Source organism: Crassostrea angulata, chromosome 1 (assembly GCF_025612915.1).
Source record: "Crassostrea angulata isolate pt1a10 chromosome 1, ASM2561291v2, whole genome shotgun sequence".
NCBI lineage: Eukaryota > Metazoa > Mollusca > Bivalvia > Ostreida > Ostreidae > Magallana > Magallana angulata.
Genome location: NC_069111.1, coordinates 37,036,121 through 37,054,849, shown reverse-complemented (window position 1 = coordinate 37,054,849; position 18,729 = coordinate 37,036,121). Strand labels below are relative to the sequence as shown.

At 33.9% G+C, this 18,729-nt stretch overlaps 1 protein-coding gene across 4 annotated transcripts in view; it reads right to left on the bottom strand.

Annotated features, from left to right (window-relative positions):
• The window catches only part of LOC128162625 (transient receptor potential cation channel subfamily M member-like 2), a 35,075-nt gene extending 18,455 nt beyond the window's left edge, over window positions 1–16,620 (bottom strand). For 2 of the 4 annotated variants that reach the window (XM_052825869.1, XM_052825883.1), the window contains exons 1-13: window positions 16,487–16,620; window positions 11,485–11,672; window positions 11,164–11,349; window positions 7,753–7,989; window positions 7,127–7,334; window positions 6,785–6,983; window positions 6,527–6,671; window positions 6,140–6,233; window positions 5,166–5,296; window positions 4,534–4,728; window positions 3,367–3,384; window positions 1,871–2,035; window positions 1,519–1,700 (exon numbers count right to left, since the gene is read on the bottom strand). In XM_052825869.1, coding sequence (XP_052681829.1) covers window positions 1,519–1,700; window positions 1,871–2,035; window positions 3,367–3,384; window positions 4,534–4,728; window positions 5,166–5,296; window positions 6,140–6,233; window positions 6,527–6,671; window positions 6,785–6,983; window positions 7,127–7,334; window positions 7,753–7,989; window positions 11,164–11,349; window positions 11,485–11,661 — 1,937 coding nt within the window. In that variant the 5' untranslated portion in view covers window positions 11,662–11,672; window positions 16,487–16,620. The remainder of the gene's footprint in view (window positions 1–1,518; window positions 1,701–1,870; window positions 2,036–3,366; window positions 3,385–4,533; window positions 4,729–5,165; window positions 5,297–6,139; window positions 6,234–6,526; window positions 6,672–6,784; window positions 6,984–7,126; window positions 7,335–7,752; window positions 7,990–11,163; window positions 11,350–11,484; window positions 11,673–16,486) is intronic. The other 2 variants (XM_052825874.1, XM_052825885.1) reach the window with 1 other exon arrangement.
• Window positions 16,621–18,729: the final 2,109 nt, after the last annotated feature.

Sequence of the window (18,729 nt, the reverse complement as noted above, 5' to 3'; positions counted from 1 at the left end):
TTAAATAGAAGAAAGTTGGAACTTCTGCAGAATCATTATTATTCATGGTGGCTCAATTTTTACTGATTTTGTCTGGACCCCATACCGCTAAACTAACATCCCCAATAATTACAACACACAATCTTCATTAAGTTTACATAGCAGCAAATCAAGAAACTTCATCCAAATGAACCTTTTCAAAAACTGAAAATCCAAGAAAATTGGCTCTCATAAATTGACTGATTCCACTGGTAGTATTTAAGAAATAAGGTATCATTTTTGGATGTCTATCGAGATATAAATACAAATTGGTCACGTGATCAAAGGGCTTTATGGTAGATTTGATCACGTAACAACCCGTATTTATATCCCGAAAGACATCAAAAAATGATACCTTATTTCTTATATTTACATTTGTTGCAAACTATGACAAAAACTATGCTCCATACTTTCTTTTTTTTGATGACCTAGAAAGCCGCTTCGATTAAGATGACTTAACAAAAAATAGTACAACAATGTTGCAAGTATTTGATTATCATGATTAATAAATATGACACTTCTTTTGACTAGAAAACCCCTTTTTATTATAATCAAGTGAAACAGAAAAGAATATTCACTTGTACAGTTGAAAAAAACGATTGAAGCTTGGCGGATTACTACCATTTCTGTTGATTTCGCAGAATGGTTGGAAATTTGAAAACAAAGCAATCGAAAGTTGAGTTAGAGTCTACGTAGGCATTTTCAGGGGAAACTCTATCTCAGAATCAGATTCAAAAGCAATATAATAATCCTCTGACATTATATAGGAAAGCTATTTTAACTTCTAAGTTCTTTTTACAAAACAAAACGGACAGAGAAGCACAAGGAGTTAAATTTGACCGTGATCCTTGAATGGACTATACACGAAAGGTCTGTGATATTGCGGTTGCGATATTGGTCAAGGCTTATAAAAAAGTCAGAAATAAATTTAGCTGAATTAACTCCTTTGACAAATTGCAATTGTAATTATCAAGAACACCAGGTTTCGATGTCGATCCATAAACATTATTCTGTTTACAGGCCTATCTTACCTGAATCATTTTTCCCCTGCAATTATTGTTATATTTGTTAGAAAATGAATGAATAAAACTTCGGATAACAAAATCGATACGTTTATTTTTTATGGCTAAATTATGTTTTCATTACGATATAGGTGTGTTTTAGCACAAGTCGGTTAGTTTGAGCACATAGAAAATTCGAAAAAGTAGTGACGATTATTCAAGTGCTACTTTGACTTCTTGACCCATAATGATGCTATGCAAAAATAACAGCGTATTGCGCAAACAGTGTTATATTATAAGAGAAAACATTTGCAAGTGTAAATATTTTACGATGATTCTCTTACAATAACAAAGCTGCGGAGAAGTATAAATGTGCAAAAAAATTGGAGTTTCATGTTTTTTCCATCAACCCTAATCCCTGCCATAATTATTTTACAACCTATTCTCCATCAATCTGTGGAATGTAGACACAGAGATACATGTATCTACATGTACTTACATGGCTGCCTCCTTAAGCTGGCGTTTGGTGTCAAGATCCCTGCTCCATTTTATGGCCAGGTTGTGCCAGATCATGCTAATGATGAGAGCCATCACCATTGGCTGGTCCGATTTCTTCCACAGTACCCTAGTGACCCCAGGGTTAAAGGTCAGAACCGACCAATAGATGAGAGCATTCAAAGCCTTAAAAACAGGGATACATCTATAAAATCCATAACTCTACCTCTTCACATTGGCATAATCTATCACTTTTCCTTTTTACTTGTCTGGCATAAAATATTTTTTAATTTATATTTTTATTTGTACTAAACAAATAATAGGACAACTAGGGGTTACTTGTTAACACAACAAACCTTTCTCTCGGCTGTGACTTTGTCACATACAAACTGCCCACTGAAGTTCATGGAAATATCTTTGGAGGAAACCAAGTTCTCAAGGTTTGTCAGTTTGTATAGCAGATAGTTCAGGTCACAATCTCTCCCAATCACAAAATCTTTTCCCACAGGGTAGCTCATTCCCTACAAAACAAGGACATTCCAAGTCTCATTCAACACACAGGTACTGTTAATACATATTCAGTGAGTGACTTGTAATTCATTTCTCTGCAGTATGGTACATGTAGTTACATTTAGTATTTTCTCTCTTTATCCCCCCTTTTTAATATTTCTGTCAATGGAAATTTCCCCATGTAATCAGTCACTGTCAGGCAATTTCAAAGATGTTATAAGATTTTTGTAAATTAATATAGGTACATGTATCTTAAAGAAATACAGCAGAGAGAGTTCTCTCATATAAATTTGAAAATCAATATTTTTTTTTTTTTAGAAATCTCATAAACAATTTGAGTTTGTTAATCACATCCAAATAGTTTATTGCTTTGATCATTAATTACTATGGCAATAATATTATTTTTGTCTTGTTGGGTAATTGGAAAAAGCATAATATCATGCAGTGAGAAATGTGAACTAAATATTACAAGTTCTTGTATTCAAGTGAGGAAAAGTATCATTAACATATTAAGTAAAATAAACTTCATGCATAACTATTGATCACTTTGATGATACATGTATATCAAAGAACAATGTTTTAATTCCTTTTTTAAAATTTGAATGCAAATTACATTTTGTTTCAAGAGAGTAACTTTTTGATTATGGTACCTCGTTCCCATCAAAACATAGTTGTTACACTTTTGAGACCAAACAAGTTTTTATCCAAAGACATCAGAAACCTTAAACTTTTTCTGAATGAGAATATCATCCTTATCTAATCAAATAACTGCAATAAAATACATTTACAGTTTGGAAATTGAGCGGTTGAAAACTACCGATAGACATGGATTTTTGTAGTAGCACAATAATTTTTTTATTGTACATCAGTCATATATCAATTCTGTGTTACAGAGAAATAGAAGCAAAAGTAATATACAAGCACAGACAAAACAGCACTGAAGCTGTTTGAATACAATTCTTACGTACAGTTGCCACTCTGGATATGGACTATAGAGCATACATGTACATGGCTTAAATAGTCAGCACAATGGTCAATGGGCAAGCCATTGGTATTTACTACACTGCTCAGTTCTGATAAGCAGATAAAATACCACTGACTTAATTGCTAAGATACAATGTTTTTTTCCAACCCTCTTATTCTATAATCTTTGTACACAGATTAACATTCATAGCTTCTGATATAGTACAAGTAGTACATTATTGCTTGGACCTCAGTGTTAAAATGGTGTAACAACTATAAATTTAAAGCATCAATACATGTAAATAGATCATACCTAAATAGGTAAATGCAAAAAATTCACAACAGTTGAAAACATGACAGTTCTGACAAACAATGTTACCTTATTAGCCAATACAACCTATAATTTATGGAAATCATGCAGAATGAAAAGTTTTGATATGAATATGTTATGAATATGTTTGTCCAATGTCGATGGAATATTAAGCTGTTTTGCACAGCAATGGTACATGTACATGTATGGTAATATTTGAGACAACATACAGAAGAGTGAGGGGCATTAACAACAGAGTTACAGTTTCTGAGATATTTAAAATTCATTATCAAGGTTCAAACTTCATCCACTAAGAGATAGACGTGAAAATTATCACGTCTTTAACTTCACTATGTTTGAAATCAGACGATTTTAATAAGATTGCACTGTAATAATTATAAATATAATTTAATTTCATAAAACCATGAATATTATACATGTATAATAACTGTATGTAGAAAAATTGACTCTCGACTCGTTGAAATTAAAACCATTGTGGAAAGTTGAATTCTACACAGCCGACTGTGATATTTCAGATACAACGAATGAGATGCATTAACAGTTACTCTCATCAAGGTAAAATGACTATTATACAGTAAAACTTGGTTATAGCGAAGTCCAAGGGACCAATGGATTTAATTCGTTATATCCGTATTTCGTTATTTTAGTATAATGAATTCATAATAATAACTATAACAAATTCACTGTATACATGTTTTCTTTCACCAGATTACGTTTTTGTTAATTGAGGCTTGAAATAAAAATACACTACATTGATACCTTTAATAATTGGATTGGAAATTAAAAAATATTTATGTTAATAAATTAATCCAAACTATTATGATAAATGCTAGCGCAAACTATTTTAACTTTGAAGAAATTTGTCAAACGTGTAAAATTTCGTTATTATTCACTTCTATGGGACTCAAAATAAATTCATAAAATCCGAAATCGTTGTAACCATAAAATTTTGCAAAATTTGTTAAGAATTTTACTGGGGACTCAAAATAACTTCGTTATATTTGAGAATTCGCTATATCCGTGTTTGTGCTAAACAAGTTTTACTGTATCTTTATAAAATGGTTGATGAACCTCAATAATAACAAATGGTTTAAGAAAATTTTTGGGGCTGACCTTGACCTGATTTAGAGTAAAAAAATGACCTTGATCAGAATTGTTCATGTACCTGACCAATGTCAAAGTTCAGTAATATCCTAATATATGTACAGTACTTACTGGGGACTTGGCAAGAACCCCCTCTAGACAAATCTGACAGAAGAAATCAGGATTGGCCACATTGTTGAACAGGTCCAAGAGCTTCTTGTAGTTGATGTACTCATGCAGAAGAATTGTTTCACGCTCCAGGAAAAGTTCCACAAACTTCTCTCGTCCAGGCTTCAACAAAGCTTTGTCAAACAATTCAGGCGTGATCTGCATAATAATTATGATACTGTATTATTGTAACAAATGAAAAATATTTTCACGTCATCTTAGTTTTTTTCCCTCACTCAGATAGTTAACATGGTTTAGTTGTTAAAACAACTCTCTTAATCCAATTTGCCAAACAATTAAATGTACCTAGACGTCACAAAATGCTTATGAAGGAAACAAAAAATGTACAGTAATTCACTAAGGGTATTGATAATGAATCAAATCATATAAAGCTTAAAGGTTCTACAGTATACTAAAAAGGTTTGACCACTAATCAAGTTCATATCCAATTAAATATTTCTAAAAAATGTACATCTTATATTCAAGTTGCTGAAATAATCTCAAAAGTTTTACAATGATTTCATGTATCATGTAAAACATGGTGCTTTACTTACATGTATGTATGGTAAATATGTACTTATCAAAAAATTTGATACCTTTATTGTTGTCCAATCATATTTTTCAAATATCTGTGAAGCTGCTAAATCAGGTCGATTCCAGTCCAAGGTCAATTTAAGGTCGGATTGGAACTGTTCCTGAAATCTACTGCCCTGTTTGGATACTTGAGCTTTTAAAGGACAGAAAAACAATTACCGGGTACTGCAGTGTATTCAGACTTGTAACCTTCATTAAAAGATGCTGGTATGAAATTTAACTTAGTTATAGCTAAAGTATTGGAACTCTTGGATTTACTTTAATCAGACTGTGGTGAATTTGTAAAAATACACATTAAGCATATTCCAAACATGCATATTTTCCTTCTACCATTACTACCACTACTACCATTACTACCATTACTACAGGCATCTGGCTATTTGATCTATTTATTATTATATTGCATTAAACTTGAAAAATGTTCAATGTATAAGTGTTGTAAAATACATGTACAATTCAAAAGCAACAATGCCTGTTTTGATTATTACATGTACATGTATGATATACTTGACAAAATAAATTCTGTATTTTAGATTTTAAGGCCTTTCAAAATGCATAAAAAGTGGTTATTGAACATTGGATTTCACAACTTTGGTAACTGAAATGTTCCTTTCTTTGAATTAACAGCTGAATTAACAGCAGATATCATATTTTAAGAAGCTCTTAATCAACATTCAATACATTAAGTTTTAAGAGGGGGAAGGGGATCTGGATGAAAACGAATTTGACTAATACAGTTTATTGTCAAACATTAAAATTTTAATCTGGCCTGAACATTGTCGTAAAATTTTATATGGCACTGATGAGGAAACTACCATGGTACCATTAAAATTTTGCCTCATTATTGTTTTTTTTTTAAATTTTGCAAAACATGTTTAACCATACAAATTGTCAATATACAGTGTATAACCATGGAGCCATGCAAACATGCAATATTATACTTAAATACCAATACATATATGGTGTCGTAACTTACATTCAAATAAAGTCATCAAGATGTACTTGTCCAGGTTTCTGAGTCCATCGGGGTCTGCGTTAATATCCAGCACAGTAAGGAATCTTCCATTATCCTTCAATTCATAATTTTACAAATTAAATCAGTTACCGTAATACATAAAATGTGATGTTAGTATAGTTTAAAGAATTCAGGTTGATAAAACGTCTCTTTGACCAGGAAAATAAATCTACTTAAATTTTTTTTTAAAATTGTGATTTTAGATTAGATCTGCCTCAAAAAATACGTTGAATTATTCAGAAGAAATTAAAATTTCTTTTGTAAAATCATAGCCACAATAAGAACGTGTAAAAATGGGGTATTGAAACTTTAGTGTCAGAATTTCTATTTAAGTTAACCATATCAAACCTGATAAGCCAGACTGACACACTCAAGGAATATGTCCCTGCATCGATTCCTTGCCAACTCATCGTCCACAAAATCTTTGGGGAAACAGTTCATCATTCTCTTGATCAGCTCTGTCTTCACATAGGATTCATAGTCATCTCCGGTACTGAAAATGACATATCATAAACCATAATACAACATACCGGTACACCAAAAGTACAATACCAATGTACTAATTAAGACTGAAATGCATCTTTTTAAATTGCTTTCTATACTAACTGGTTGACTTTTTCAAAATACACAAAGGACAGGAGATCAGCAGCTTGTCCTGACCCTTGTACAACAAGAACAGGCACTTTACGCCTTAGAAGATCAACCACATGATCAATGTCTATCGGTCCACCCTGTATCAAGAGGCCCACCATGGGGGTACAGGTGCTAGAAATTGTCGGCAAATTTTCAGGGACTGATCCAGCATCTATGGATTCAAAAAATTAACAAAATGATTATCAAATAAATAAAACATGCATTTGAACACAGGATTAAAAGAAAGTATTAAAAAATTCAAGCCACTGAATTTTGCTTTTATAACCACTGTAAATGATTCATTAATATACTCACTTAGAGAAGGGTCAAACATCTGCATTTTTCTGTATCTCTTCCCCCTCCCGATGGGCATTAGAAGTCTTTCCTCCACCCTCAGCCGGAAATTTTCCAACTCTTTCAAATCTGTGTTTTGTTCCATTATGATGAAATGCGAATGTTCTGAATTTAACTCCAAAGCCTCACTTTTAATGCCAGACTTTTTCAGTGAAATGATGGAGTCATGCTGGTGAAAGAAGGAAACTACTATGATTGTAACAGTTTTATTTAATATAACTCAGAAGGAAATGCTGATACGATCTTGTAATTTGTGCAAAGAGACTTAAAAGCAATACAGGTGGCCTTCAGGCCTTGATGGTCACCTTGGTACCAAAGACCTTAAATTGATTTGTCAGAGGGTCTTATTTTCATAATGGGGGGGGGGAGCTGGAAGAATCCCGGATTATCACATCCTAGCTCGAGAGAACAAAACTTGTAAACTTTTGGTAAAAAGAGACATGCAGGTCTTTAATGGTCAATCCTCTGATCCAGGGGCTATGCATTTCACAACTTTGTTAACATCGAGACTTCATGGTCATCATAATCATGCATTCAGTTATTTGCAAAAAGTGTGGGAGTAGAGAAGAAATTTTGAAATTTCTTACTATTCCCTCCTTGCTTGCATCAAAATCAATCTGAAGCTTTGGAACGACCCCAATCACAGTCAGTCTGGGAAGGTCATCCACTTCATCTCTCTTGGAGAGTTTAACATAAAAGTCCTTCTTTCTGGAGGTCAGTATAATCCTTCTCTCTCTCTCAAAGCGGACGGCATCCCCCACAATTTTAGTGATTCCCCCATCCAACCCATTGGTAAGGACCCACATGTTCGTTGAATTCATTGCCTGCAAAAAAAATGCATTTAAAAAAAAAAAACCCAAAAAACAAAAACAGTGTGCATTTATTTCATTCCATTAAAACCAATTTCTCAAAGATGTTAAATATTCTTACGCTAAATTTGTTTATCAGATGTATTATTAATCATAATATTACTTTTTTCACTTCATTTGATATGTGTCACCCGAATCTCAACTGCATCTGACATACTGTAAACGTATAACATTTGGCTATGTATTCTTTTTAGTTTGTTTGGTGGAAAGCAGCTTCTGCTATTTCAAGTACATCACTAAATGCCTTTCATATATGTATTAGAATGAGCACATTCAGAACAAGAGGCCCAGGGGCCACATCGCTCACCTGAGCAAAAATTGCCTTAATTCTGATCAAATTAGCATTACAGTATCAAAATATCTTGACAACTGAGTACAGTAGATCTTGCTAAAAAAAAATTGAAAATCTGCCAATTTTTATCAACCTCTTATTTTATGGTAAATACCAAGCCCCTTTTGTTGTTGTACCTGTAAGAAGATTTGTCTCTATTCCTATATACCCCCCCTCCCCCCATTTCATGGCCCCATTTTTCTCTAGGGAATCATGGTTTCATCAGACTTAAATCTGCATAACCTTTGCTTTCACACTAAGTACTGAGTTTTGAACCGAACACTTTCCCAGAATAGTTTTAAAGATTTTCTCTTCATATTCCTATGTAAAAATTCAAACCGCCATCACGGTCCCGCCCTACCACTAGGGACTGTGATTTTGCAAACTTGAATTTACACTACCCGAGGATGCCTCTACACAAGTTTAAACCCTTTCTGGCCAAAAATTCTTTAAAAAGAAGATTTTTAAAGATTTTCTCTATATATTCCTAAGTAAAAATTCATCCCCCATTGAGGCCTCACCCTACCCCTGGACTATTATTTAAACAAACTTGAATCTATACGATCTGGGGATGCTTCCACTCAAATTTGGGCTTTCCTGGCCTAATAATTTTGAGAAGAAGACTTTTAAAGATTTTCTCTATCTATAAAAATTCATCCCCCATTGTGACCCCGCCCTCCCCCCAGGGACCATGATTTGAACAAACTTGAATCTACACTTCCTAAGGATGGTTACATGCCAATTTGAGATTTCTTGGCCAAATATTTTTGAGAAGAAGATTTTTAAAAGATTTTCTCAATATATTCCTATGTAAAACTTGATCTCCCAATTGTGGCCCCACCCTACCCCCGGGGATCATGATTTGAACAAACTTGAATCTACACTACCTGAGGATGCTTCCATTTCAATTTGAACTTTTCTGGCCTAATAGTTTTTGAGAAGATTTCTAAAGATTTTCTCTCTATATTCTTATGTAAAACATGATCCCCCTATTGTGGCCCCACCCTACCCCCGGGAACCATGATTTGAACAAACTTGAATCTACACTATCTGAGGATGCTTCCACTCAAATTTGAGCTTTCCTTGCCTAATAGTTTTTGAGAAGTCTTTGGCTCAGGTGAGCTAAAAAAGGTTATGTTTACAATGCAATAAGTTGTTAAAGTTGGTTTCTGGAAGAAGAGACTTTGAAAATTTTCTTAATAAATATTGAATTTTTTTTTAGTTTTTTAATCTTTAGTTTTTAAGATCTGTGTACAAACACAGAATTGTGAGCAAATCTCTGTATCTTGCTTATAATTCGAAGCTTAACACTCAAATATGGTTAGTAAATAGAAATTGTAAACAATTATATAAAACACAAGAAACATGCACTATAACAAATAAAGAACACAATTTATTTTTTCGAAATGAATCATATATATACATGTACATGTATATACCTACATATTTCCGACAGCGATATCAAACTCTATTTAAACTGAATAAACTCGAGAAAATGCCGAGCATCTCAACAAAACCTATTGCATTAATTTACCATTACGCAAAATATAATGCCGAATTACCGATAGAATGAATTGTATTTCAGTACTTTTTTGATACATCAGATTTTGCTTAATTTGCGCAGGTAAACAGTTTACTGTTTGATTTACCGAAGTCTCTGTTTGATTTGATACGTAAAAATCACAAAATACAGACGATAGTTCCCAGGTTACAAAGCATAAATAATGAAAACGAAACGAAAATCAGAACAAGCTAACACCAACGTCATGTGTGAAAACTGTCAACGCATTGAAATATTTAGCCTCAATTTACTTCAAAAAATCGGCACAAATACATTTTGCATGTTTCAAAACTCTCCCTTCATTCGCGAACTGTTGCACAACAAGCAAATTCATCATAGTCAGATCGACCCTTTTTCGTATAATGTCATGGCTGCTTTAAACAAAGAACCTCGTTTTAGATGTATGGAATACGAGTCTTGGTAAAATGGGTACGCAAACCTGGGCCGTGGCAAAATAAAAGCCGGGGCAGATCGGCAATCGTCAATTCCAAATACGCATTATTTTGCAGCAATATTTACAGCAAATACAAATATACTGGTCCATCAAATATCCTGAAATTTTAATGAGATTGGCAGATTAATAACTGCCAATCTTTTGTTTTGCCCAGGCCAAGTCTTGTCTACCCATTTTACCGAATGCCGAATCCGAAGCTATTAAACTGATTGAAACACGCCTTTCCTTTATTATTATTTTCGTAATAACTCAGATTTGAAACATAATTAGACCTTAATTTTTGCAATTTATATTTTCCTTCCCATAAGGATAATTTATGCTAAACAACGTTGAATTGGAATCAATAGTTCTTGAGAAGAAGATTTTTTAAAATGCACCCCCCTTCTTTTACAGTTTCAAGGTTTTCTCCGCTTTGAATACAGATCTGACTTTTATTTCTGCAATTTATATTCGCCCTCCCATAAGGATGCTTTGTGCCAAATTTGGTTGAAATTGGATAAGCGGTTTTAGAGAAGAAGTTCAAAATGTAAAAAGTTTACAGACGGACAGACGGACGGACGGACGGACGACGGACAAAAAGTGATCAGAATAGCTCACTTGAGCTTTCAGCTCAGGTGAGCTAAAAACACCAATTCAAATCCACACTAACTTGTTGAAAAATCATTTTCCTCAAAATATCGTACACGCTAAATATATTATATTTACAGTAAGTCTTATCTGTATTTTACCCGAGTCTCATCAGCAACTCGTCCAAATCTCACCTGTGTCTCACCTGTGTCTCACCTGAATCAAACCTGCTTGAAAGTCCTCCACCTCCTGGCCATTCTTCCACTTCTTGTAGTGACTGAGGCTGGAGATGACCGATAGGATAATGTCTGGGTTTCTCTTCTTCCATACTTTGGACATATATCTAGCCAAGTCATCAATTAAGGCCTCTTCTTCAACACGGACATAGTATGCTGTGTGACTCTGAAATATATGCATTTAATTACTGTAACTGCTACCTATTCTTTCCATTATAAAGCTGTCCAATGTTAATCTAAACCATATTCTCTGACAAAAAACATTTAACTGAAACAAGCCAACAGATTCCAGACCGGCTACCTTCTCTTCAGTGGAACCTTCATAAAGAAACTTGATGATGCCCCCTGCAAGTTTGGAGTGCTCTAACCAGTCGAGATCATCGGCAGAGTCGGTGCTGATGTAGGAGGCAGTACTCCTGACGGTGGCGTACACCGGGTCCTGTACTATCTCAGGGAACTCCTCAAGGTCCTCATCCATTGTCACTAGATCTGCAATTCATACACATGTTTGTTATACCAGTACACTCTTATTCTTTAAACCATATACATGGTTGTTTTTTTTTCTTCTTAGATTTTGTAGCTTCATATTGTACACTGGAAAGTTTTGTCAAATGATTGCTAAAATTGTTAAAAATACTAGCTCGGTCATAGAAACAAATTAATGGTAAAACATCATTCTGTATTGCACTGCTAAAAAAGATTAATTAAAATTGACAAAATTAAGATGTTAAAATTTCATTAGCCATTAATTCACATATCCCTGAAACTGATTTTCACTATGAATATTGACACCCACAAATATTAATATAACAACAGCATAACAATCTGACACCTTTATGTGGTGAAAAAGTTAACATCATTATACTTCTTGATAATAAGATAATTCTACCTAAGAGTTTCCCTGCAAACAACAGTTCACACATGATTCTTCTCTGAAACAGAATACGGTAACTGTACAATCCGAAGTAGCAACAACAGGCCCATGGGGCCACAACACTCACCTGAGCAACAATGGGTGTTCAAAAGACATTGTGCCATATGACCCCTCGGTAGAATAACACAAGAGGCCCAGGGGCCACATCGCTCACCTGAGCAACAATTGCCTTAATTCTGATCAAATTAGCATTACAGTATCAAAATATCTTGACAACTAAGTACAGTAGATCTTGCTAAAAAAAAATTGAAAATCTGCCAATTTTTATCCACCTCTTTCTTTTGGTAAATACCAAGCCCCTTTTGTTGTTGTACCTGAAAGATGATTTTTCTCTTTTCCTATATACCCCACCCCCCATTTTGTTGCCCCACTTTTCTCTAGGGTATCATGGTTTCATCAAACTTATATCTGCATAACCTGTGCTTTCACACTAAGTACCGAGTTCTGGACCGAAAAACTTTCCCAGAATATTTTTAAAGATTTTCTCTATATATGTAACAATTCAAACCGCCATCACGGCCCCGCCCTTCCACTAGGGACTGTGATTTTGAATTTACACTACCCGAGGATGCCTCTACACAAGTTAAAGCTTTTCTGGCTAAATGGTCTTTAAAAAGAAGATTTTTAAAGATTTTCTCTATATATTCCTATGTAAAACTTGATCCCCCAATAGTGGCCCCACCCTACCCCCAGGGATCATGATTTGAACAAACTTGAATCTACACTACCTGAGGATGTTTCAATTCAAATTTGAGCTTTCTGGCCTAATAGTTTTTGATAAGGAGATTTTTAAGATATATTCCTATGTAAAAATTGATCCCCCCATTGTGGCCCCGCCCTACCCCCAGGGACTATGATTTGAACAAACTTGAATCTACACTACCTGAGGATGCTTCCATTTTAATTTGATCTTTTCTGGCCTAATTGTTTTAAGAAGAAGATTTTTTAAGATTTTTTCTATATATTCCTATGTAAAAATTCATCCCCCTATTGTGGCCCCACCCTACCCCTGGGGACCATAATTTTAACGAACTTGAATCTACACAATCTGAGGATGCTTCCACTCAAATTTGAGCTTTCCCGGCCTAATAGTTTTTGAGAAGAAGATTTTTAAATATTTTCTCTATATATTCCTATGTAAAAATTCATCCCCCTATTGTGGCCCCACCCTACCCCCGGGGACCATGATTTGAACAAACTTGAATCTGCACTACCTGTGGATGCTTCCATTTTAATTTGAGCTTTCCTGGCCCAATAGTTTTTGAGAAGAAGATTTTTAAAGATTTTCTCTATATATTCCTATGTAAAAATTCATCCCCCAATTGTGGCCCCACCCTTCCCCCAGGGACCATGATTTGAACAAACTTGAATCTACACTACCTGAGGATGCCTCCACACAAGTTTTAGCTTTTCAGGCCAAATAGTTTTTGAGAAGAAGTTTTTTGTAAAATACCAACAAATTTTCAATAATTCTCAATTACCTCCCCTTTAAAGAGGGCGTGGCCCTTCATTTGAACAAATTTGAATCCCCTTCACCTAGTGGTGCTTTGTGCCAAATTTGGTTGAAATCTGCCCAGTGGTTCTCGAGAAGAAGATGAAAATGTGAAAAGTTAATGACAACGACTACGACAACGACAACGACAGACAACGGACAAATTGTGATCAGAAAAGCTCACTTGAGCCTTTGGCTCAGGTGAGCTAAAAAAATAAATATTGTAAAGTATTCAAATTTTACACTTACTTTTGCATACACATAATCTTTGACATTGTACCTTCATGGAATACTACTTTTACCCAGAGTAAGAAAATACTACACAAGATATAAAACTAAACATTTGGTAGGGGTACACTGTTAACTTCCAATTCCCTTTATTTTCGTTCTGCCCCCCTCCCCCACTTTACAAAGCGATCAAAATAAATGATAGCATATAGGTACAACTGTACATTTTCTTCCTCAACTACTTACTAGTTATTGTATTTTTTTTTTAAATAAAGAGCTATAAAAATTAATGTTACAGTACTGACAGGCACATCACTCTAATTTACTAAAGCCCACCCATTATTTTCACCTTTATTCAAAAATAACAAATGGCTACAAACCAGAAAAATTTTCAGCTGTAATATTTTCGTAGGAATAGTGATAATTCCTTTATCTCCGCAACAGAAATGTGTCAGACCTATGGAAACTGTTTAAACAGTGTCGTTTTTGTTTTTCGGTACTGAAAAACTATCAAAATTGATATAGATTTTACATTATTCATTGTATAAAGAGAGGGCCCCAGAGAGTTGTTATATATACAGTATATCATCCTTTATTTTTATTTTTTTGTACAAGTATTTAACATACTTTACCTCATAGAGAATTTCTAATGATCAAGCAAAATTTCAGCATCAATCGTAGAATTATAAGCAAGATACAGAACTCACAATACTGCTAGGTTTGAGTCATATTTTGTTCACATGAGTTTATTACATTCAGCTTAAGATTTTTAACTTGGTATTTCCTATTCAGCATTTAAAATGGAAAAAAAGAATGACCTCAGATATGTGTACAAACATAGAATTGTGAGCAAATCTCTATACCTTGCTTATAATTCAAAGCTCAACACTCAAATATGGTTAGTAGATAGAAATTGTAAACAATTAAACATAAGAAACATGCACTATAACAAATGAAGAGCACAATTTATTTTTCAAAATGAATTATATACGTGTGTATACCTAAATATTTCCGTCAGTGATATTAAACTTATATCAATACTAAACTGAAAAAACTCGAGAAAATGCTGAGCATCTCAACAAAACATATTGCAATAATCTACCATTACGCTAAAGATCATACCAAATTACCGATAGAATGAATTTTACCGGTTACCGTAGTACTTTTTAAATATATCAGATCTTGCTTATTTGCGCAGGTAAACAGTTAACTGTCTGATTTGATACATGTACGTAAAAATCACAAAATACAGGCGATTATAGTTCCCAGGTTACAAAGCATAAATAATGGAAACGAAACGATAATCAAAACAAGCTAACACCACCATCATATGTGAAAACTGTCAACGTATTAAAATATTTAGCCTCAATTTACTTCACAAAATCGGCACCAATGTATTTTGCATGTATCAAAGATTCCCTTCGTACGCGAACTGTTCGTAACAAACAAATTCATCTTTGTCCGATCGACCCGTTTATCATATGTCATAGCTGCTTTAAACAAAGAACCTCGTTTTAGAAGTATGGCATATGAGTCTTGGTAAAATGGGTAAGCAAGCACGGGCCGGGGCAAAATAAAAGCTGGTGCCTAGATCGGCAATCATCAATTCCAAAATACACATTGTTTTCCAGCAATATTTACAGCGAATACAAATATACTGGTCCGTAAAATATCCTGAAAATTTTAATGAGATTGGCAGATTAATAACTACCAATCTTTTTTTTTTGCCTCGACTCGGTTTTGCTACCCATTTTACCATACTCATGGATACCGAACCCAAAGCTGTAAACTGGAAACACGCCTTTCCTTTATTATTATTGTCGCAATAACTCAGTTTTTAAACAGAATTGGCCCATAATTTTTGCAATTTATATTTTCCTTTTCATAAGGATTATTTATGCTAAATTACATTGAATTTGACTCTGTAGTTCTTGAGAAGAAGATTTTTAAAAATGCACCCCCCTTTTTCTACAGTTTCGAGGTTTTCTCCGCTTTGAATAAAGATCGGTCTTTCATTTTTGCAATTTATTTTTGCCTTCCCAAAAGAATGCTTTGTGCCAAATTTGGTTGATATTGACCAAACGGTTTTAGAGAAGAAGTTCAAAATGTAAAAAGTTTACAGACGGACAGACGATGGACAAAATGTGATCAGAATAGCTCACTTGAGCTTTCAGCTCAGGTGAGCTAAAAAATCTACTGAGGTCAGAATGCTGGGCAACTTAGTACTGAGCATTACCCACAATATAAAAAATGCATGTTCAGAGTCAATGATTTATTTCATTGTTTTCTATGGCAGTGTTGCCTGACACTGCATATAAAACATTTAAAATTGCACCTCTTACCACCAGCATAGCTCATCACAACGAATTCAAATATGTGCCTTCATTTTTAACTTTTCAGCTTTAAATTTTTGTCTGGCCTTGCTTCTATTTGTATGTGCATGTAAGGTTTAGGCACGGCATATGGATTGAAAACTTTTCTTCGCATGATTCTTTGTTTTTATCTTCTACGCATGATGCAATTGCATATTAATGCGGCGATTATATATATCATACTTTCCCCAGTCGAAAGCATGTCAAACTGGATTAAATTACTAACTATCATGTACTTTTGATTTTTTAAAGAAATCTTAACGCTGAAAATATTTACCTTAGATTTTAAACAGACATGTGCCAGCGTTGTCAATCCATTATATATAAGGTCATCAACCTTGCTTAGGCTTTCAGTTCATAAATTAATTCTACAGTATTGTTTAGGTTTTGTTACTTTCACTTTTGAATCCCGAACCCGATGACTTCACTTGCCCGTAATTATTTTAGTATTTTAAAGGAGTTTTTGTGTATTTTTTAAGAAAAAGATAAAAATCTGTTTTGGTTGCAAGTAACATCCTGTAGAGTTTATAAATGCAATATCTATTTTGATATTGAACGTTAATAAATCAGAGTAAACAATGTCCGATTATGTCATTAAGACGTTTTATTTTTTTTTATGAAAAAAATATTTATGAAAATAAAAAAAAACATCTTTTGTTCATGAAGATGGCCGTAATCAGCTGCTTATTTTCAGGCTTGTTGCATCATAAGAATAACGTCAGGCGATATTTGACGTACAACCCCGTCCTTTTAAGAGCATGTCCCAAAAAAAACCCCCCAAAACTGAATATTTGATTACAGTAGGGTAAAGTAACAAAGGATTATTATATAGTGAATATCAAGGCATACTTTCCGTCGCGGCCTCATCTAGAAATTGTGAGCAAACGAACTCTGAAGGAGGTTTATAGATTTATGTACTATATTGATCCCCCCCCCCTTTTTTTTAAAAAATTAAGGCTTACGATTTTTAATTGGTGAAATATTGTTTTCTATATATTTGGATTTCCTTGAGTTGTAACCCCCTCAATGGTCTACGATTTTGACGATCGGTGAATAAATCTAACCATCCACCCACCCCTCACCCCCACCCCATCCCCACTCCACCCCCACCCCGCTTTTAAAAAGGATGTTACGTGTCTGTACCTCGATCAAAATTTATCTCGCGAGAGATGCATGTATATAGATATATTAACAGTATTTTGACAATGATTTTTTTTTTTTTTTTTTTTGCGATTCATATGGGCTATATATGAAGGTATCGTACAATGCATTTTCCTGTGAATTAGTGCTCAATACCTTCATACCCCCATGAACCACCAAAGAAAACATTTTATTATTGAGGTGAAATCAGTTTGGCATAGCAGAAAATTGACTGACACTGGTTTGAGTGCCATTCAGTTTTGTCAGATGATGTATGAACATTTATATTTGATGTAAAAAAGAAAGAAAAGAACTTAAAACTGCACTGTGTAGCATGACGGTCTCCTGGAACTCGATGTGACTGACCTCTACATGCACATGCAAGGGGTGCGCTATATCATCTGGTACATTGTACTAATAGAGAGTAGACGCAAGATTATCCTGGCACGATATATTCAGGAAATTAAGGTTTGAAAAGTTTTAATACATTTTCATTATGGTTTACATTTATAAACCATTGTGGGGGTATTTTTGTAACAGAATTTCCGGTTCTTGGAATTATTTTAACAAAATATTTTTTTTTGTGTTTCATAGGGGTATGACGGTAGCTAGCGTAAAAAAAAAAACCAAACGAACAAAAAAAAAAAAACAAACAAAAATAACCGTTTCCTCGATCAAGTAGATTTCCGGCTTTTCTGTTCAAAACTCTATGTCCTTAAGAAACAGAAAAGAAAATACCCTGTGAATGTTATTATGAATTTGTTTTTTAGCGATACTGTCTTAAGCTTTTATAATTTTTTTATATTCTGTGAAATAAACAGGGAGGTACTTTACTTCGATAAAATATCGATAGTGATTTTTTTAGAACTGAAACTGAACTTTCTTTGCTATTATTTCATTTCATTATTTGTTATCATCATGATATTACAGTGTATCTATTTTAATGCATATGCCCCTTCCCTTTAGAGTCATTGATTGCATGGTGAATAAACATACCATAAAGTTATAAATTACGGTCCATTGTACGAAATTCTTTAAATGGGTGATTTTGAAGTATCTGTGTGAGATAATTATTGCATTTAGATTATAGAAAGGAAAAATCTTCTATAAATAAGCATCAAAACTTTTTAAGGATTCATATGTTCTGGAGAAAGGGGTTTCGAACCCTGAACCCCTCCCTTGGACCCGCCAATAAATCGTATGGTTCTTGTTAATAAACAATACATGTGCACTTGATGCATGTACGTGTTTATTTATTCTGAAATACCCACTATTTTGAATGGACGAATAATTTAAAACAGAGACATAAATAACATAAAATAAATGTTATTTATATCTCTGTTTAACACACAGAAAATAGAATAGAAAAACTTCAATGGA